At 40.5% G+C, this 22,877-nt stretch overlaps 1 protein-coding gene across 1 annotated transcript in view; it reads left to right on the top strand.

Moving 5' to 3' along the window:
• cdk14 (cyclin dependent kinase 14) overlaps positions 1-22,877 on the top strand; it is a 220,764-nt gene that overhangs the window by 5,081 nt on the left and 192,806 nt on the right. The window contains exon 2 of the mRNA XM_003446197.5: positions 5,103-5,134. Within this exon, the coding sequence (XP_003446245.1) occupies positions 5,103-5,134 (32 nt within the window). The remainder of the gene's footprint in view (positions 1-5,102; positions 5,135-22,877) is intronic.

Below are 22,877 nucleotides of genomic sequence, written 5' to 3'. Positions count from 1 at the left end.
GTATTTTCATTTGAACAGACACAAACCAGGTTGATGGGCTGACACAGAGTTTGTCAGCCTTTTCTGAACAGTGACCGCAGGTTTGAAGAGTGAAATGTCAGTATGGAGTGCTGTGTTTGCAAGATCATGAAGACAGACTGGAGATGACTACAAACAAGAACCACTGCCTTGGACTTTGCCTGACCTCCAGTGCAGATGTTGTTCTTTTTTACCATTTCATGAAACATGATTCTGATTCCTGCAGCATAATGTCAGCTAGTGCCACCAGGCAGCGGCTCTTGCTGAATGCTGATGCAGATGCTGGTGTCCAGTAGCAGTAAATGTTGGCACTGGTATTAGAGCAGACAGAAGATTAGAAAAGCTTTAGATAAATGAGGAGTTCCTTTGGCTCAGCAAAGCCTTCAGTGACCTTCACATTTTTAATATCGCCTTCCTGCAGTTTTGGCGGTTAAAATTTGTCAGTGAACTGATGACCTTGGAACTACAGGGGGTATTAATTCATTGAAGGGAATTAAGAGAGGTTTCTCCTCCCTCATTACTCCTAAAGAGGTGCCCTTGAGCAAGGCAATTAACCCCCAGCAGCTGTTCAGTGGCCAGCAGATCGGAGTGTGGCTGCAGCGTCAAGCTGTTAATGTGTGATTAAGAGTATGGCCACTGTAACTCTCCTCAGGCGGACACGAGTGCTGGGAAAATCTACAGTCTTCACATTCATTTCGATCAGATTGGCACTGTGGGGAACATGGATGGCACCGATTCTGAGATTCATCACAGATGAATCACAGTGAAGCACACGATGTGTTCAAGCCAAACACTCCCTTCGCCTACATCCTGCCCAGGCCGCCATAGCGAGCTAAGAACACAGTCAGTCTGTGGGAAATGGTTGTGTACACTATACACTGTTATTACTATAAAGAAAAACTTTAAATAATATTTTTTGTCATCATATCTGTGGCAAATTATAATGCATTTATGAGTTGACATGGTATTCTACTAAAGAGTAGAGTGAGAACTGCAGGGAGAGGACTGAAAGAAGAGAGACGACCCATGCAGGGAGCAGAGCGGTATGAGGGATGTGTGGTGGGTAGTGGAGGTTGGGTAGGCAGAGATGGAAATGAAGCTGTGTACAGGTAGATTTAAGATCTGTGCATACAGTCAGTCTAACCTTTGATCATAGAAACAAACAACAACCATCATGGGCGTTCATGTGGGTGCTGGTCTGTGTGTACTCACCATAAGACACACAGACCAGTTGTGCTCACTGGAACAAACTTACTCAGATTGATTGCAAAGTGTCCCTGTGTACATTTGGTAATTGGACAGCAGTTGTTTGCTAACCTTTCACAATCTGTCTGAGACTGAATGCAGACAGAATGGAGACAGGTTGCCTACCACTAGCCGACTTTGCGATCAAAAGTGGCTGTATAGAAGTTGAGGGTGTTGGACATTCACCTTTTCGATGACCAGCTGGTTGCTTCAACTACGTGCAATTGGTCGCTGAATGCAAAGAAAAAAAAATGAAATCACTGGGCCAATTTTTTTTTTTTTTATGTCCCTCTGGTTTCAAGGAGGTTTGGTAAAATGGTGAATGCACTGGTTTTCATACAGCATTTTTCTCTATCTGACCACTTAAAGTTTTTTATACAACATGCTAACATTCACTTTTTTCTTTGCTGAAGTAGCGTCTGTCTAACATTCACCGTCAGATGGATGCATCGCAGAGTCACGTGCGGTTGATATCTTGTCCAAGGATATTTGGCATCCAGAGATTGAACCACCAACTTTCTGATTAACAGAGAACCTGCTCTACCTCCTGAGCGAAGCCACACAAAAAACATCTGGTATTCCAAGGTGGTCTTGCATCCAGACGGCTGTGCTCAGGGTGGTGTGGCTGCACGCTTGTTTCGTTTTTTAGTGGGACTGAGCAGTTACAGAGTATGGTTTCAATAGCCCATATTCTGTAACTGCTGTGAAACCCATTTTCCCAGAATGATGAAATATTCTTTTAATTTTAATAGGTTTTAGTGAACTACAGTCAACTATATTTATGCCAAAAATGCTTACTTTAAGGAGTTAAACTACATGTACATTTTCATTGTAATGTACCGTTAGAAAATGTTACATTTGATGGAATCTGATCAAATGAAATTTACTTTGTTGGTATACATTTAGTATATAACAACCATATTTTCGTTAATGATTAAAAATAAATTAAAATATTAGTAACCACTGGTTTTTGATGTCATTACTGTATTTTGAAAATTGTTGCTAATTAACAGCTAAATAGTCAGTTAATCACCTTAAGATCTTATAAACTGGAGTCCATCGGTGCTCCTGCTGCTGCTTAAGCACACTGAGTTTGCTTGTAATGAATTGTGCTATATAAATGAAATTGGCTGTTGCTTGTTGGTCTAAGCTAGCATAACCTTACCCAGTTACAGCACAAAGCTATCAGTTGTACCATTAGCATTTATTGCTTTGATAAACATGTAAAGTATTTTTGTTGTTGCAGCAGTTATAGCTTCTCTGTGATCAGCAAATATATCAGTACTTTAATGATTAAAAAATGTTAGCTAAATTAGCTGCATTAGTTTTGTCTGATTGGGTTTCTCAGCACCAGGATGTCATTAGCTAATATTATGAACATGAGAGGACACCTGTGCTACTCACCACGGCCACTTTGGCATTTTGCTATTTCAGTTAGAGTATTGTTGATCTCTGTTTTCATCTTCCTTCGACCGGGAAGTTCACTGACTTTAAAATTTGTTGTTCAAGAAACTCATTACCTCTTCATCAAAAAATAAACCCCAAATAAAATCACTGTATTAGAAGAGTCTCACCTGTTTGTTCTTTTTCAATATGGGAAGAAAAAACAAAAACACATAAAAATCCAAAAAGAGTATTTTTAACTTTATTTGAATAAAATACAAAAAAAAAATATTTAAATAAAAATATTGAGAAATGCATTTGTTGTTTTATGGGTACTAAATGTTGCCTGTTGTCCACGGCTGGGCCTCCATTGTCTACCTGCAGACTAATCCATTGTATCGAGTGTGGATTTGCGGCTGTCTGGAGTGTGCAGCCTTTGGGGAATGTGTGTGTGTACTGATCCTCTGAGGAGAAGGAAGCAGCGGTTTCACGGCTCAGTGGCTGGGCTGACAATGCTTCCAAACTCACTCTGAGATAAATAAGTCATTTTACCTGGAAGCACCACCTCCTCCCAGATCACACGCTGCCTGTGCTGCCTTTGTCCTTAGACACAAACGCAATCATCACGAGGAAGTAATAACTAATAAATACAATCATATATAAATAATATGTTTGACAGGCTCCTTGTGCTGTGGGAGGAAAATCAAAGACAAATATGAAAAATATTGTTGTCAAATGCAATAATGTCCTGAAAGGAACACGAGGAGTTGATTGTCAGTGTGGGTTTAAATGTAGCATATAATTCAATCACTTGTTACACCCTTTCTGGTAATTTAGACATTAATGACACATTTAGATGTTCACAGTCTCTTCTTTATGCAGCTGCAACATCCTGCACCACAGTTTGGTGGTGTTAGCTCAGAAGGCGGAGCAAGTTATCGACTAATAATAATCGGTTCATTTACCATTCAAAACAGAAAGTGACAGATTTTTTATTTTAGAATTAAAGTGAAGGAGGAGGCAGGACGTTTGTCAGCCAGTGGCTTTTCCAGACAAACAATCCAGGACAGTTGCTCTTTGTTATTAATATTAAAAGTAAGAAAAAGGCTGCTTAGCTTAAGTAAAAAACACCCAGGAAGTAGTCTGAATTGGTACAGTCTAACTGATAGAGCACCTGTGGTTTGTGTTAGAATGGGTCAGACTGTTGGATCGATCGCTTGCTTTTTTTTTAGTCTGCATGAAATTAAGCTTCATGCTTACGAGCACATTGGTGAATTTGACTTTTAGTATAAACCACTCTGAATTCCCAGTTAGTCTAAAAAAGAGCTTAATTTTCACTCATGTTACCAAACATTAAGTACAAATATTGTCTATATATTTAGGAGCCTTTCAAAACCAATAATCACATCCTTCAAAAACAAAAACATATTTTATATGCAGATAAAATGCCTGCCACTTTATGCCATGCATAACATGTCACATTAGCTTGCAAGTGTGGCTAAAGATGCTATGCTAGCACTGGCTGCCTTCTTTCCTTGCAGCTTGAGGTCCACATACTGGTGTTGAAACATACTGGTGTAGAAACATACTGGTGTAGAAACATACTGATGTAGATACAGTCCGGTGGTTATAAATGCCTGTTGAATCCATTACAGGCCATGTACATTTTACCTTACTTTCTTGATTGACTTGTTTTTGGTTTGGATGAGCATGTATCTTTATTTGTCTAGTCGGCACTAGTTTCTGTGCCACTCTGTAGCGTTCCTTCAAACAGTGGTGACTAACACTGAAGGTATCATGTTGAAACGTCCCACTTAACTGTTACTAGAAAAACAATTTTATTGTGTGCAGCTGGAAGTTTTACATCTTTCTTCTTAGAGCGATGCTGTATGTCATAGCTTTGCAGTATCCGACCAATTTACTGGGGGATCGATCTTAGTTATGAGAACTTAAAAAAAAAATGTAAAAACGAAAATTTCAGTTTAAAATGTGAGGACGAGGCAGAAGAAACGCCCTTCAACCCTGCACCAGGAACACGACAAACACCTGATCCTAATAGAGTCAGGCACAGTGCCAACAAGTAAATACATAACTAAGTGTAACAGATGTAGTGAATTCTGTTCATGTTTCGTGTGTCTTAAAGAAAGAAAAAATACCAATATATCAGAATACTGGATTTTTAAAATACCAAATATCTGCATTGATCTTAAAATCCTATATTGGTTGGGCTTAGATGAACAACAATCTAACCAATGCCTGATTAACCTTAACAACAGGAAATAAAACTTCTGATGATAAACTGGAGACGTGAGTTGTTACCAGACCAAGTTTACTCCACAGTCGCTGCTCAGGACTCTTTGCTGCATCTCTGCTGTTATACTTTTTATTTTGCTCATTCTTCCAAATGTGCCAACAGACCCTTCTTCTGATCTTGTGTCGCTTTCTTCTTTTTGCAGCTTTCAAGAAAGAGGACAGCAGCTTTGATGAGGTAAGTTGAAAACAAGTGCATTTTAGAGAGCTTGTGACATCACTGGCCCACTTTCACTGTTATGCTTTCACGGCACTGGCTCGAGCTTTTTCTTTAAAATGACTCTTCAAGGTCTCGTTGGCCAGATGTTGCCAGCAAGGACTGCACTGCAGTCGATTTTTTGGATGTTGGTCCCGTTGTAACTGTGTGCATATGGTGTGTAATATATTCATGTCTGGAGCTCTCATCTCTGAGTTGTCCATCAGGGTCAGTTGCCATCACAGAGCTTCTCTGGCCTGCCAAATGAGGCAGCGACCAGATTCTGTCTATAAGAGCATACGCCGGGCTCCAGAGAGCGTCCTACAAGCATCTCGAGCCCAAAGCTTAAGTAAAAATAGACCAAATCTCATTTTTCTTGTAATTAAAAAAAAAGGTTTTTACATGTCTTTTTTCAGCAGGAACACAGCTAAATAAATGAACCACTTTATGTTACTGCAGTTGCACACAACATGTCTGCTACTATAAAGACGCCTCCACCCTCCTGCCCCAGTCTTAGCGTTGATTTCAAATGAAATGCATGAAGAGACGGGTGATATTTAAAGGTGCCAGGAGGAGCAGCAGTTTAGTCGTTAAATAACGCTGCACTTATGTGTCTCTGCTGACTGGGATGATTAAATCAAGGCAGTGCATGTGCAGCAGAGTACTGTGGATATTATAAATGATCTGGTACATTTTGCCAGCAAATATGTTAATTTGCTATAGGATCTTCGTTTGCATGCACATGTTTACATGGCTAAAAAGCATGCAGCGTGTGTTTTGCAGCACGTGTTTCATGGGAAACCAACAAACATTCGCTCTTGTTTTCCTTTGTCTTTTTGAGCTGAGTTATGAAGTCTGTTTTTCCCACAGATCTAAATTCTATTTGTGGCAGAGGGAGGAGGCTGTGTGTGTGTGTGTGTGTGTGTGTGTGTGTGTGTGTGTGTGTGTAAGAGCTTGTGTGTGCACCCCTAAATGTGCATTTGGTGCTCATAATTTTTCTTTTCTGCAAATATTTGCCAATCAGGTGGTTGTTGTGTATCATGCCAAACAGCAAAAACTAAAATCAGGAAGAAGGCACTGGTCACAGCCACCGGGTCAAACTGGAAAATGTTCTGAAAACTAAAGTTCAGACTAGCCCAGATGTTTTTGCCCTTAAAGATCAGCTCAGCAGCCGTCCTGTCACATGGAATCAATAAAGGGAACTAACAGCCAACCTCAGCAACGCCAACACAAAGAATCCTGCTTGCGGTCTTATCACTTATTCATTGAGCAACGTCACTGCAGACAATACATTGGAAATGCTCCAAAGTTTAGAAACCATGTGCCTGGTGGACTACACAGCTTTAGGTAGCCATCTGCAGCAGGTGCACTGGTGCTCAACAGTCACTGCCACTTTAAGTCAAAAGAGCACCCGAGCAGGATTTCCTCGTCATAGAAACAACATCCCAGAATTCTGAGACCTCCCGACTCCCTCATCAACCAGCTGCTTACAACAGCAAACTGAAGGAGAAAGTGGGAGAAATCAATACGTTATACAGGCCTGCAAAATAACTCAAAGCCAGTGTTGCTGGGACAAAACAAATAATCTACAGTGTGAGTCAAAAACAACACCATCCACAGCATGACAGGTATTACCTTCACCTTATTAGTCTCTCTGTGAGTCTTACAAAAGAAAAATGTGGTGTTGGAGACCCCCATAGTGACAGCGGGGGCAGGTTTGAGGACTATGTCTGGCTGTCTGTGGGCACGTTTTGCAGTCACAAGCTTACAAGATGAATGCAAGTAAAGTTCAAAGATTAGTGTTGCTGGTGGTGTGATCTCATTGCAACATTGTTTCTAAGATGATATCACTTTAGCTTCTGGGAGGGGAACCAATCCGCAGTAAATATCAGTTACAGAGCAACTGTCACGCTGCAGAGCACTCCTGTGTGTTAGAAGACTTTCATTTACACGCATGAATAATGTCAATAGACTAGTCTGTGGGTTAAATGCTGTCTCAGTTTTAAGCCAGATGGAACAAGATGCAAATTTACAAAAAGAGCCGCTTATGTCTCATCAGTGGACAGAATATTCTCCAAAAGTCTTGGGAATCATCAAAATGGGGTTTTTTTAGGAAATGTGAGACGAGCCTTTGGGTGGTTTTCTCCTTGAAATTCTCCCATGATGCCTTTTGTGCCCAGTCAGGGTCTTATCTAACTTTGACCCTAACTGAGGTCAAAGACAACTTAGCTGTTGTTCTGGGTTCTTTTGTGACCTCCTGGATAAGTCGTGGATGCGTTCTTGGTAGACCGAGCACTCGTGAGAAGGTTCCTCATTGTTTTAAGTTTTCACTATTTGTTGATATTGGCTCTCACTGCGATTCACTGGAGCCCCCAAAGTTTAGAAATGGCTTTCCTGACTTTGTTTCTCAGCTGTTTCTTTAGATTGTAGCACGATGTGCTGCTTTTTGAAATCTTTTAACTCAGTGGTTCCCAAACTTTTTTTGCCAGGCCCCCCTTTGTTTTACAAGAAAAATGTTCGTGCCCCCCCACCACCTAACCCCCTCCCCCTCGCACAAACACATCCTCCAAACACACACACCCATATTTTGTTTACAAACTCCATTGCGGTTTATTTCACACCTCAGACATTTAGTAAATGATTAAGCAAATACAAGTAAACGGCAATAAATTACAGGTAGTAATAAAATACACTACTAACTCTTTTACGCTACGTCCACACCTACACGGGTATTTTTGAAAACGCAGCTGTTTCTATGCGTTTGGGCCTTTCGTCAACACGTAAACGGCGTTGCGATTCACCGAAAACGGAGATTATTTAAACTCCTTTTTTGCGTTTACGTGTGGACGAGGATTACAGAGTTCGTCACGCGACGACAAAGGTATGTGCCTCTTTTCACGTCACACTGTGCACCACGTTATTGTTTACATGAGATGAATTGCAGAATGGCAGATAGAGACAAAATACTGTTACTGTTAATCTGACTATCTGCAGGTTTTACACGCTTACATACACACACGCAGTTACTGTCCCTGCATTTAGAAAGGCAGAGGCGTCACGGTGTAATTATTTTACGTGTAGTTGTTTTTTTCCTGTGTAATAATGTTCAACATTGCTGTCAATACATTTTTCAAAAAATGTCTCTCTGTGCAAAATGGGTTCAAAAACATAAACAGCTGTGGGATACTGTTTGTCCGTGATTTGAACCGGGGGAACAAATTACGGAAGGATCAGCCTGATATTATTTGTATCCCGCTGTAACTTTACTGCATAAAGAGCTAACATGTCCAAAATGTCAGGAGTAGTTATTACAAGAAGTGTTTGTGAACTAAAAATCAAGAATGTGGGATCCTGTTTGTCCGTGATTTGAACAGCCCAGCGCTGCTCCCGACGCAGGGAAAACTATTTGCAGGGGAGACCTACCTCGGCACTTGTGCAGGTGAAGCCAAAGGGAAGATATGCTTCACCATACTTTCTAGTCTTTGGCTTGGAAGGAAGTTGGTTTGGAAACATATTTGGCGATGCTTCATCTCCTGGTTTGTGTTTATGTGGGAGCCCCGTCAAAAACCTGTCCATTATGCTAGCAGTGTCCAAGCTTTCTTTTTTTTCTTTTTTTTCTTTTCATACCGCCCCCCCCCTGCAATGGCTCTGCGACCCCCCCTATGGGGCGGGCCCCACACTTTGGGAACCTCTGTTTTAACGTATTTCAAATCATGTCTTTATTATCCAACAGGTGTGACAGTAAACAGGCCTGGGTGCCGATAGTGAAGTCGAACTCAGCTTTCCAAAAAATGCAGTTAATTATTAAAGAGGAAAATGCCTTTTTCACGCACCTGCACGACATCTGGAATCACGCCTCACCGGCATAAAACGTCTGCACTGGGTGCTGGTTACTGTTGGTGGTGGTGATATGTGAGGCTGGCAGCTGGGAAGCTGCAGCCGAGTTGTGTGTAACAGCAACCATGAGAAAAGTGTTAAATAAAGATGCTGGAAAGCATGAAACCGTCATCGGGTCTGCTGTGGATCGTCTATACGTAATCCAAAAATTTGTTTGAGCTGAAATATTTAACGGTAACACATATGCAAAAAACTAAGAAGACAGGAAGGGCGAACGTTGCTTTTTCACAGCACTGTGTGTGAAAAAAGTAGTTGGATTTATCTAAAGTAAATCCAGTGTGCTAATGTAACAGCTAGTATTTATTCAAGTCAAGTCAGACTGAAACCTTCTGTGAAAAAATGTAAGCAGGAATACTTTTAATCGCACCTCCTGATGTACTGTTGGGTGGTTTCGTTTTCAGTTTTGACAAATGTGTGACAGAACAGTTCACCGTGAGGGGGAAACAGACGCTGAAGTCAAAGCACAGCCCCTATTTTTAACTCGTGTGCACAGAGGTTTGTCACCTTTAATACCCGTGTTCCAACAAAAACTTCAAAGCTCCAAAAAAAGTATCTGAGTGTTCTGGACAGCCCAGGGAATTAGTCATTAGTGAGATAACACACAGATGTGTTCAGGGTGTTGGATGTGCTGCAGCTACTGTCTTTCCCCCGTAAACCTAAATGATAAAACACATGGTCAGCTTTGACTGTTTAGATTAGAAATTCTTTTAATCTGCGGGGGGTTCGTGTTCTAAAAACTCTTAAGTACCCAAAATGCTGCTGTTGTTTTTGTAACACGTCACAGTATAATGTCCATGGGAACCTGGACGCAGAGCTGCTATGCAAGTCCAAGAGGGGCACATGATGCAGGCGCAACACAACATGCTAGAAAACTCCTTTAGCAACAGTTAAATGAGCATTTTTATTATTTCTCTCTTTAGCAGTTTAGCTTTATTTTGAAACAATGTAGGCAGAGAAGAAATTGTACTGATAAAGCATGGATAAGGTTTTATTTTTGTTTTGGGTATAAATTATTTTTTTAAAAAAAAACTCATCACATTTGCAGTTAGCAGATAGTTTTCCATTGGAGACATCTGCAAATTAGTGGAGAAGCTACAACCAACAATATTTCGGTCAAATGATTAATTCATCATCCAAATACAAACTGCTGTGTAATTTTGCATGAAGTCTCTAATCACTTAATTGATTATTCCATTTATAATCAGGGCTAGATATTGAGATTCAGTGTTTGATACTTGACACTCGTTCAGTGCTGAGGACTGTGTTTGTAATGTCAAGTAATACAAATTGCCCTCCACTCACTTTATCATTGATAGAATAGAATAGAATAGAATAGCCCTTTACTGTCACTGTACACATACAACAAAATTGTGTTTTTTGATCTACACGTTTGTGGATTTCATTGTAATTTGCTGTTTATAGAATGATAAAGTACCTCCTTTGACTCAGTACCTCAGTATTGAGTCAAAGGAGGTAAATGTGAACAGTCAGAAGAGTCGATGTTCTGCTTGGACAAAACAAACACACATCTTAACAACCCAACGTCTATCAGGTCACCAGCAAACACATTTTGGTAGAATTAGTTTGCTAAGCAAGCGCACTGTCACTAACTTTCGAGGCAAATTGCTTATATGCACTTTGGTCTTACAGTTCTTATATTGTGTGGTTTCAGCAGGACTGGAAACTCTGAAAATAAACAGAGGATTTTCAGCTTTGTACACTTTAAACCTGACATGTGTGTCACAACACCAATCTCATCATGGCCAACATGACTGCCCACTGGGCATCAAGGAATGTTGCAATGAAAGAGATTTCCATCCCATCATGGAAGTCTTATTTTTGTTGGCAAAGAGACACGAGAGCTTGGATATCTTGGATATCACATATATCTGATAACAGGGCCATTTGTCAAGTTTCCTGAGATTATTTGGATAAGAACATGTGGCCTGTGTTCTTGTTTATGAAAGGACTTTTGTGGTGAAGCGAACCATTTCTAGAAGTGCCATGGGAATTAAGCTTGGGCCATTTGCTATAAATGGGCCTTGCTGCTAAAGAAGAATGTAAAGAATCTGAGACGGGGAAAAAATTCCTTCCTGTCCTGCAACATGGTGTTTGCAAGAAACTGACTGATGACCTACAGCTACAGTATGTCTGGGAGTTTGGATTCTGTGCTTCTGTGTGTGCAAGCGCTTCTATCTTTTCTGAGAGAAACAAATAAGCAGGCGCTGGGAGCTGGTTTACTGTCTGATGACCCACTATGATTGATCACAGTAAATAATGAAACTGCACGTTTAAACCAGGGAAATGAATAGATTTAGCGCGCAGGGGAAGAAAGCTTCCTGCTGCTTTTTTGTTATAGGTTTGACAACAGTTTTGGGTGACATTACATTTGAGGTGCTCCGACCTAAATGACAGTATGTAGTATGTGGTAGTAACGACAGGGCCTTTATCTACTTTTGTACCCTCGTTAGGTCTGGGTCAGATGCCCAAAAATATAAATCACAATGTTTATTTCTTCTGCCCTGTGGATGATTCATGAATCAAAAATAGCACTTTTTCCCAGGTATAGGACCCAGTAAGTCCGTCTTACACTGTAGCTGAGTGGTTCATCCTTTAGGAAGACAGTTTTGAGGCTTTTGGACGCTGTTACAATAGCTTTGCATGATTCACAGTTTAAAGTGGTCCTTATTTAGTGCAGCGTCTCAGACAGACAAGCAGAAGGTTTGAACAGCAGGTGACTGGTTGGGACGTTTGTGCTCACACATGAAGCTGTGTGCAGGCGATGACCATGGGCCATGGGGATATCCCCCGTCACCGAGATCGTACAGAGCCAAGAGTAGGGAAATGAATCCAGAGCTTTTGGCTCACATTGATTACTTGCACATAAATGGATTTAACTGTTAGACAATTTTAACACAATTTACCCACAATTTTAAGAGTATGTACAGTACATGAGAGAAAACATAGCTGTTTCACCCCGAACATAAGCAGTGGTGGGTGGGTGCAGTACTCTGGGTTCCTCCCACAGTTCAAAGACAGGCATGTCAGTTTTTCATATCAGCGCTTTGAATGGTCAGTAAGATTAGTGGAATGCTATATAGACAGAGTGCATCACTGTACATGTAAACTGTGCTGCTTTTTAAGTGGACAGGGAAACAACTTTGTTCCAGTGACTTGGTGTGTGAGTCTCCTTTATGCTTTCAGCAGTGAACGCTTATTGAACTCACTGCAGTGACATTTATGTTTAGTTTTGCTATACTGTCCCTGTAGCTCATGCAGGATTTGTTGTTTTGCATGGTGTCCAGTAGCATAGCTGTCTAACATAGACGAGGGTTGTGGGAATTCAAACAGCATAGACACTACTGACAGGCATTTGCATGCTTCTCAAAAAAAAGAAGAAAAAGACCACAGTCACATGACGTGGCCCAATTGCGATCATGTTGACTGATGTTTAGGTTATAGGACAAATTTTCTGTTTGTATTTTCGATGCAAACAGAAAACAGTGTTTCCATAGACAGTAGAAAAGATAGAAATAGAGAGCAGATCTGAAAAGTGAAAATAATGCAGGTAGTGTGCATGATTGTGAAAAAAGACTATCCAATAGAAATACAGAAATCTGTGGACCAACGGTTCTCTGCCATGACCTCTAAAATCACTTCCTTGCAGTGTTTATTAGTCATTTGTTGTGTGTCACATAGAATAGATTATTAAGTGATTTTTAAACATTACGATCATTCTAATTGTCAGGATGCTTTTCAGGAATACGTGAACAGAAGATGGCAAAGAGTTTTATTCCTGTAAAAAATGCTGTTCTGCTTTCAAATCTCACACCGTGGATGGAAGTCTCTGCTCCCACATGAGTTGTTGCAAATGGGTGAAAGATCTGAGGAGAGCCTGAGTCCGCTTATCCTCTCCTGCCTCTAATGGAAATGGATTCTGAGACCCGACTGGCTTAATCTAAGTCTGCGATAAAAGTGCTGCACTCAACAGAAAGAGCCCGTGGAAGGCTTTGATTTTTCAGGATGGTCTCTTTGCATACTTTCTTTGTGCGTTGTGTGATTTTTATTGTTGCGAGTTAATTTGCCGTCAGAGGAACGGTCCGTAATATTCAGCTTAACCGAACCGTCGGGTTTTGTTAGAGCTTCTCGATTAGGTGACAGAAGTTGTCATTGTCACTAAAGTAGCGGTTTTCTCATTAGCTATCTTTGTTCCCGTTCTCTTGTCTCTTTGTCACTCTCCATTCTGTCTTTGTCACATGCAGACTTCATTATCTATTCTCTGTCCAATTGGATCTGAATAATTTTATGTGCTTGGTGTTGGGATCAAAAATTAATGCAACAAATGTGTTTCTTAATTACCAGAGGTCTGTGGAGAATCCATTAGAAGCAAAGCCCTGTCATTACTTCCAGGGAATGTAAATCGCTGTGAATTCTGTGCAATATTTAGTAAAAGAGGAATGAAAAAACGACCCAGCACGAGCATGTCACGATTCTCGCTGCTCTCATTTGTGTTTGTCACGCTGTGAGCCTGGAATTCTAATGTTCCATGTGCATTCGGAACAGACTTAAAGCAGACCCAGACTAATTCAACCTTGTTCGTTTTTAATGTTTTACACCAAGACTGCCAAACGCCATTTAACAGCCGTTTGTAAAACCAGATCAGAAGAATTGTTTCCTTTTGACCAAGATATCAAATCAAACTCACTAAACCTCAGTCAGCACACAAGAAGAGATATGTAGCTGTGGCTGTCCTCAATCAAGAAACTGACTCTTCAGACATTCACCTCATCCTAAACCAGGAGTTTGACTGGTCAAAGACGGAGGATGTGGTGTGAAATACATGACACACACCAGTGATGAATCTATTAAAATCGCAGCTCTTGCAAAGGTTACAGCCCACGTCCAACTGTTGTAGGTATATTAGGTGGGCAGTTACTGTTTTTGGTGCGTTGGTTTATATTCATGTATACATGTATCATTTAGTGTTTCATTTTCATACAGTTGATATGTAAAAGATGATTAAATTAACCGCTTTTGCCTAAGCACCCACTTTTATCCTAAAGTTACCTTTAGATAGAATCCGAGGATAAAATCAAATCAGTGTTGCTTCTTGTATATATTGCTTGTAAATGTTCCTGCTCTGGAACAGATGACTAGAAGCTTGTAAAAAGAATTGCTTCTTTCTTGTAGCATTTCCCTGTCGAACATTAGCATGCTCAGAAGGCAAAACGGCAACATCAGAGTCTGATTCAATTGATTTTTGTCTGAAGTTTGAAAATTCCAATCAATGTGGCATATTGATAACAGTCTCTTCAATGACAAAGAAAAGGCTGCTGATTAAAGTGCTGCCTGGTTATCTTTCTACCGGCATGAATGTCCGACATGGTTGTGGATGTAAACCTTGACATGAATTCAATAAAGTGTTGAAGTCAGACCAAGAGTGAAAAATAAAAAGCTTTTGGACCTATCAGCCTGTTAATCAGCAGAGATAAAAGACCTCTGATGAAAGCAGCAGATGGGTTAAGATGTTTTGGAGGCAGTTCAGCCTGCAGCACGGGGCACATTACGATGCTGATCGACCAGTGCTTGTGGCCCAAAGCTCGGATCAGTTCACCTACCTTTCCATGTCACCCACTTCACATCCACATTATCAGAAACTCGGTTTAAGTCTTTCAGTTCCCTCCTACAGCAAGACTGCAGGGGTAGAGGTCACATGGAATCAAGCTAAGAGATCTGAGGTGGTAATAACATGGTGATTAGAAATGAAAGGTAAAGATTAAGGAATGACTTTCTGACAAAATAAGGTCATTTCAAGATTAAACCTTTGTGTTGTGTTGCCAATAATAATGCTGTATTAGGGTTTTGAAACCCATGTTCAAACAGAGCTGACATTATCTGTTTCATAATAAAACTATCAATTCTACAAAAATAATCAGAACCTGTTGGCAGGAAAATGATTTTTGGTACTGGAAGCTTACTGGTATCGATTTCTGGTCCATGCTCTATTGACCAATCAAATTTAAACAGAATTGGATTGCATGCAGGTAAACATGCAGAGAGCTGAAGAGGGATTGCATTTTCCAAAATGACTGTCAATAATGTCACCGAAGAAAGTCTTGCATTAGTAAACAGTAACTGATAGAAGGTAGAATAGATGAACCTGGATGTTGGTCATCCATCTCAGACCTGTGATGGACAGCTAATTAGCAGACTAGCCAATGTGTGTCCAGAGTGTACAGAAGTATAACACTCGATCACCAAAAGAATGATTGATTATTGAAATAAATAATTAGGAAGTACCATGTAGTGTTATTCCTTTTTATAGTTCTAAATAGTTCTGTTAGGCAGTTCATATCACTCTGGACCAAAGCAGACATTAATAAGCTCATATATGTTTCTCCAATTTGGGGTAAAATTTATGTCTGATTTGCAAAAAAATGTAACTCTTAGGTGTTAGCATACCAGTACTCCCTTACCTGTGGACAGCCTGGCAGATCTAATGACTTCAGCTGTCTGAGTAACTTTTTACGTGTTTTCAATTCAGTTGAATTCACTTTTATTTATATGGCGTGACTGTGATCACTGAACTGTATTTGCTTATAGTGCTTAGTGTGTTGTAATGAGCATGTCAAATTGCTTTCAGAGGGCTTTCAAGCTCGGTAAGCAAGGTTAATGTTGTGGATATTATCTGTAAAATAATCAGCACTTTTGCTAGTGAAAAGACAAACAGGCATTTTGTTAAATCCAACATGTTTACAGTTAAAGCTTCGGTGGATGGCTCAGAAAAGCCTTCTGAGGTAAAGTCCTTCGATGTGTCGAGGAGCAGAAATATCCACTTTTAAAGGAGAGACAGTCGCCGCACGCTCTGTAATTGCAGATACAATGTGTATCGGAAAGCTGTTGTCAGGCACTCATTGTCACTGTCATGTCTCAAAGACATTTCCAGCTGGTGGCTTAAAGTCAGCCCACTAACTAGCAACGTAAGTAAGAGAGATGAGCTTTGGCAGGAACACTCGATGTCTTATTCATTTCTTTTTTCTGTTGTACTCCTAGGAAGTGAAACTGTGTGAGGTTGCACTCAGACATATTGAGCGGTGCTCAGAGAGTTGTCTGTCAGTAATCGCAGTCTGGAATTCACACGTTTCCTCATGCTGTGCTTCTAATACAAGCCTCATTACATGCTATCAGCGACTTCCATTTAAAAACTGTCAGCTGTTATAGAGAGATCATGTCTCAGTACTGAGTCAGTCGGGCCAGTTGTTTTATTTAAAACAGAATTATCTTCATTTTGTAAATTATGGACCGCGTTAGAGGAAAAGTGGGAAATAAACCAGGTCGAGGCTTCAACACTGAGAGCATATAGGTGTATAATGCATGTGGTAAAAACTGAGTTAGTAGCTGAGGACCTGCTCTTTCTCTACCATGCTAGTAAAATTAAAGCAAGAATATCACAAAATACTCAAATCAGAGTATTTAAACTTTGAAATGGCACAACTCCTTTCTTATCAGTCATAATGGTTACATATCAGAAAAATAAACAACAACAACTATTTAACATTGTGGTATGAATCCTTGTTATCTGAAAGGGGGGCCTCAACAATGTCACCTTGGTGTGTATCAGTGTGCAGGGCCAGATCAGTCTGTGTTTGAAAATCACTTCAAGATGTCTGCTCCTCGTGTGACCTCACAACTCTTTTTTTCTCCCTTTTTTCCCTGAGCTGGAGGAAGATATTGATAGATACCCTTGAATGGTCCTCTCTCCTGTTGTCTGTGTGTGTGCGAGGTGGAGGGGGGGTGAGCATACAGGGGTCCACCACATCAAAATGTTATTGCCAAAGGAACAGCACTCCTGTTCTACTGAGGAATGCAGCAGGACGAGTAATACAGAGATTACTCATTTATTCTTGTACAGTGTCTTTTTTGTGACTGTGCGTGTGTGTGTGTGTGCGTGTGTGTGTGTGTGTGTGTGTGTGTGTGTGTGTGTGTGTGTGTGTGCGCGCGCGCGCGCGTGCACAGTATTTTTAGTTTTCATTTGAACTACTTGCAAATTAGCAGTACTGTTGTTAGCTCCAAGTTTAGATTTGGGAAAGCATTAGGCCTGAGAGCCAGGGTACAAAGATCCAGATTTTCTCCGATGGATGGATGGGTGGGGCTTCATTGTAGCTCTTCTAATCCTTGTTGGCACATAAAATTATTTGGTTACATGGTCAAGTTGGACACCAGGTTCTATAACTGGAAATACTCCAGGGTTTGTTTGTGTTGGCACCCTGTAAATCAGGGGTGTCCAACTCCAGGCCTCGAGGGCCGGTGTCCTGCAGGTTTTAGATGTGTCCTCGATCCAACACAGCTGATTTAAATGGCTAAATGACCTCCTCAACATGTCTTGAAGTTCTCCAGAGGCCTGGTAATGAACTAGACCCAGGGTGATATCTAAAACCTGCCCTTGAGGCCTGGAGTTCCCCATTCCTGCTGTAAATGGTGTTCCTAGCTTTCAGTCGTCAGCACATTTCACAAGACAGTGAAACAATCTTTAAAGCTGATGGCTAGCATGTTAGCTAACTTTTCCCCGCTTAGATATCCAGCTTAATGGGTAAGATTATCATCGATTTCCATTCCAGTGCTCTCTCCTGCAAACTGGTTTGGTCTTTACCACAGTGTTTAGCAGCTGGTTGCTAAACTCGTGTCTGTCTGCTGTTTGGTGTTTGTGTGCCATAGATTAATCGACAGCTGCCTGCTGCTAAAAACAGATAGATAGATGCAATTAGATGCATCATTGGCTGCTGCCATTTGTTGTAGTGATGTGTCAACAAGATCAATGAACCAGCTTTAGCTAACGTGACAGGTGGTCTAAATGCAATTACAATAAACAGAACCTCGCTGAATTTTCAGCAGATACATTTATAGCTGACTCGTAACAACTACTACAAAAACGTGCTTTTTTCATTTTGTTATCAGCTTATCCAAAAATGTTTCCTGCCATTAGAATTGTTGATAACCTTTTGCACAATGACAGAAATAAGCCAAAATAAGCTTGTGGAGTCCACTAAGTTCTTCCAGAGCAAAAGCTAATGTTTGAAATGTATATCTGTGTATAAATGGTTAAAAACCTCACCAAACCAAAAACAGCAAAGTTACAGTCTGGAAATCCAAAAGAATGAGCCTCGAGATCCTAAAAACACAAAGTCTTCAAGAGATGCCAGAGTTGTAATTCTGAATCTTTTCAAAGATTGATTATGCAGCTGCTTTTACACTCACTGTGTTCAGCTTAGTGACTTTTTCATTAAAAGTGGTAAAGTGAGCCCACAGTTTGAGAAATCAAACCTTGCAATGACAGGAGATCTCACCAGTTGATATGATGACAGCTTTGTCATTATTAAAAACGATGTTACTATTTAAAAGTTCATAAGTACTCATTAACAACATTAACTAGTTTTTTCAGGGCTTATCAGTCGTGGTGCTGGACCGATCTGTTACTGATATTATAGATTTGTACTCATCCCTACACAATCTTCTGTGCGATACACAACTTACTTTCATGGTTAATTGTTGTAACAGAAATAACAAGAGTCAATAAAACAGGGAGACTGCTTTAGACTGAGAATATTTTTAGTCAAGTTATCGTTTAATCTGCGCCTAAAACTTAACGCCGGCACAGACTTGGATTCTATGACCACTTGGTTTTATTAACAGGAAATATCTGAATTTATGAGTTGACAAGAGCTGCCTGAATGCACCACTGAGACTGGGAGAGCAGTAGGCTTTGGGTTGCAGCTACATGATTGACATGTCTCCTATTACAGTAAGTCATGGTGGTTGCAGATTGCTTGTCCTGTCTGAGCTCCAACCAGGCTTTCACCCCCCTCTTGACCTAATTTGAATTTTCTGGATCTAATAAGTGACAGTGAAGGTGAGGAGGGACAAATCAAAGCTCTAGAACATCCATCACTGACCCAACATGCTTGTCAGGGTCAGCAACCTAGCAGCAGGTTAAGATTAGCATGCACGTGATGAGCCTCTGCCCTACTTCACGAGCCCGATTTTAGTGAAACGCTCTCTGGCTTTAGTCAACTCATTAACTCTGAGTGCTGTGCATGTGTTTGCCTCTATATGACTCCCGCTGTAGGGCTAATCCTGACTGACTGACTGTCACAGTTGAAGTTGTTGCCACTGGCCATGTTTGTTTGGTTCCATCCATCTGATTTGTGACAGTTGCTGGCTAATCTTTGCGTCCTCTCCCGTGAGAAGACGCACAAATTCTCCCAATCTGAGGATGACTGCTGAGCTGAAAGTGAGCCGAAACACTGTCAACCCTCCATGTGCTCACTCAGCTCCAGTCCCCCTCTGGAGAAGAGTCCATATTGAAGAGTAATTTAATTTTACTTGGTATAACTTTCCATTCCCCTGCATGTGAGGATTAGCGCTATCTCTGTAAATTAGATCGGCTGCCTGCACTATCACTTGCAACAACCTCAGGGCTCACGAGGTAATTGTGGGTGATGTAGTATTGAGGAAATTTAGAGCCGAGTCCTTTCAGCCATCGTGGTCAGCGTGAGGCCGCAAGTGTTAGCAAATGGGCAGGGATAACATCTCGTTATACATTTTGAGTGGTCTAATCACGTCTTTAATTAACCCTTCACTAATCGGCCCTGAAGGAATCCTAATGGATTAAATATTGCTGAGGTATTAAAATGCAAATGGTAATGCGAAGCCAGCCTGGTGGGCCTCCATTGTGAAGCATGCCGCGATAATAGTGTTGGATGTGATGTTGCATCCATCATGTTGAAGGCTCTGGAGCTCCCCCATATGCCCCCAAGGTTCTGTGTTTTTGGTGTGTCCAGACAGGAAATGGGCCCTGACTGTGCACTGGAAGAAATGATTGAGGAAGGTGATTCTAGGAAATGAGACATAAGAAGGCTAATGGAATAGCACATAACTGTGAATCAGCCTGACGGTTGTGTTGTGGGTTTTGCGAGTTAGGCAGGCAGTCATGCAGATTGCTCATTACCCTTGCAGATTTTAGGTAAAGTAAAACTAAATGTCTGAAACCCCACTGGTCTTTAGAGGGTGCAGTGTTTTATTAGAGCCAACAAAAGGAATGTGTGACAAGTTTTCTTTTAAGCTTTAGGTGGGATAGAAATGCAAATGTTGTCCAGCCATTGTGCCCCAGAAGTCTGTCTTCATTAGAGTAACAGCACGAGTCCTTTGTTTCGAAGATCTTCCAGCCCCAAATGAAGTCTCTGTCCCATGATAAGTTCCAAAAAGCTATTGTTATCCAGCATGCACATGTTTTTCATTACTGACAGGGGACACATTACCTAAATGGGGTTTTTGGCATTGTGAGGGAAATGATAGTGGGTTATAGCAGCTGGTAGCTAGTCTCAGGCTGGCAGACTGTAATGGCGGATCTGTACGGCCGTGATCGTTTTTATTTACCAATAACAGTTAATTAAATTATGAAAGCCTTGTGATAGTTCTTCACTATATACATGTAAACAATAAGTAAAAAGTGAAGAGACAAAGTGCATGAAAACAAACTCTGTGTCACTGCCACAGCTTTTGGCCGTGACTGTGTTTGGGCTTTTCATGTGTAAGAGGGCACATCCTATACAGCAGAGTAAGCAACACATTTCACCTTTCGTGCCCTGGATTCCATCTTAACAACATTTACAAGGTAAAAAATTATTTCATGTCCTTAAGGAAAATTTAGCCCACTTTGGGAGAAGTGTCATCCACATCAATATCTCAGTGTGACTGGAGGCACAAATGCGTGGCAACTGGCTCAAGTGATGCAAAGCCTGTTAAACTGATGTAATCCTCAGACCTCGTTCAGTGTAACAGGCCGTACGACGCTGAGCTGCAGTGCTCAAGTTATGAATGTGTGCTTTTAGAGTAGAGCAGGTCCGATCAAAGTGTAGTTTGTGCCCAAAAAAATTCACAAAGATAATCATGTTAGTTACATCCCAAGAAGTTGATCCTGTTCATCTGGACGTAGAGTTTTCAGTGGGAGAAACTCAGCTGACTGCAGGTTTTGCACAATGACTGAAAGCAGCTCACTGAATGAACAATGGGCTGTGAGGTCCAGATGAACAGAATCAACCTCTTGGGATTTACTTCCCTGGATGACTGAGCGTGCATCGAGACATGTTAGTTATACATCTAGGTCAATTCTCTAAATTCATTTCTTTCACAGTGCTGGTTAGATTTGTGGAGAGGGTTTTTTGTGTGCCATTTCAATCTCAAACAGGCTTGCACCACCACTGGCCTGCCCTACTGGGAGCTAACTGTATTTCAGTGTGTTGTCTGAACAGGTTTGATGAACTATTTGACCTTAGGCACAATGCCATGCTGCATAAGAGCTGACAGGAAATGAGAAAGAAGAGATAGGCTATGACATGGATTAAGTCTTTGAATGAATTCATTGGTATTTTGTAAACGTGTAGTCAACATGTTAAACAGTCATTGTTTAAAGGTTGTGACAATCTGTTTTGTTGTTGTTGTTTTAATTAACCTTGAAAGATTAGCACAAGAATCTGTCCAAACCAGCTTTTAATAATTCTAAAGAAGATTTATTAGAAAATTGGTAAACAATGATATCATTTAATCTGCTGATTTGTTTTTAACCACCTGCCGCTTGAGTAAAATTAAAAATGAAAGCAGGTTGTTACCTAAATTTTGATGGTCACTAGCAGTTTTTCTGAGAGATGTTAGCTTGTCACAAACACTTAAACTACTCGCCAGTCAGTAAAGAAACTGTGAAAAGAGCAACACAAACCAGACACAGAGACAGATTGCCTTCAAAGTAAAAGCTGTGCTTTATCACTGTAACCAACACTTTTTAGAAGGTGCACGTTTAACTGTGGAGGTGAACAATCTCTGTTTCGCCGTTCCACTTTTTGACACAGCAGTCTCTAGATCTGTGACTGAGGCCTTGGGAAGATGGAACAGCATAGGTTACAGGACTTTCACTCAATACACTGAGGTTCACATCACACTGAACAATATTCTATACTTTTTACATTTAGTTTGGGTAAGTTTCAGTAAAGATCACCCTGCCACGGTAGAAAGTCCAGGCTTGGGGACCCATCGAAGGAAGAATGTTGGGTAATCGCATCTTTGAAATGAATAAATTACAGTGTAACTTTTTAAAAAGTTTAAAAAAGAAACAAATTCACTGAAGTACTTTTGGGTGTGTAGCCTATATACATACATATACATATGTATATATATATATATATATATATACATATGTATATGTATGTATATATATATATATATATATATCTATAGTGAGTAATAAGAATGAATGGCAAATTGTTGAATAATATTTGGGAAATCAATTTATTCCAGCAGTGATAATAATAACAATGATAATAATTACTCAACATTAGTGTTGTAGTTTATTTGGATGATGCTTCTTGAAAATCTGAAATAAATCTTTTTAATAACTGACAGACTTATTGTCACTGTGGCACAGTATCATGCAGAATACTTGTGTAATGGCTGACCTTGACTTGCATAGACACAACTGCAGGATTAGCTTTATTCCCCCAGCACACAGCTGAATTTAGATGAGGAATAGCTGGTTAGCTGAATTGCAAAACCAACACGTTGTGTTAAAACCAACACTGCAGTGTTGAAAAATACACATCATGCCGAGATCTGATTTTTAAATGCATCACTTTTAAAGTTGCATCGAGTGTAATCGGTAAAATAAATACAGATCACAGTCACATGAGTGATGGATTACATCTAATCGCTCTTTCATCGGCTGAATTTCTGTCTGTCATCATGCAATAATTCCATCTGTGACCTTCTCAGTTACATTCAC

Source organism: Oreochromis niloticus, linkage group LG11 (assembly GCF_001858045.2).
Source record: "Oreochromis niloticus isolate F11D_XX linkage group LG11, O_niloticus_UMD_NMBU, whole genome shotgun sequence".
NCBI lineage: Eukaryota > Metazoa > Chordata > Actinopteri > Cichliformes > Cichlidae > Oreochromis > Oreochromis niloticus.
This window is presented reverse-complemented; position numbering and strand designations above follow the sequence as displayed.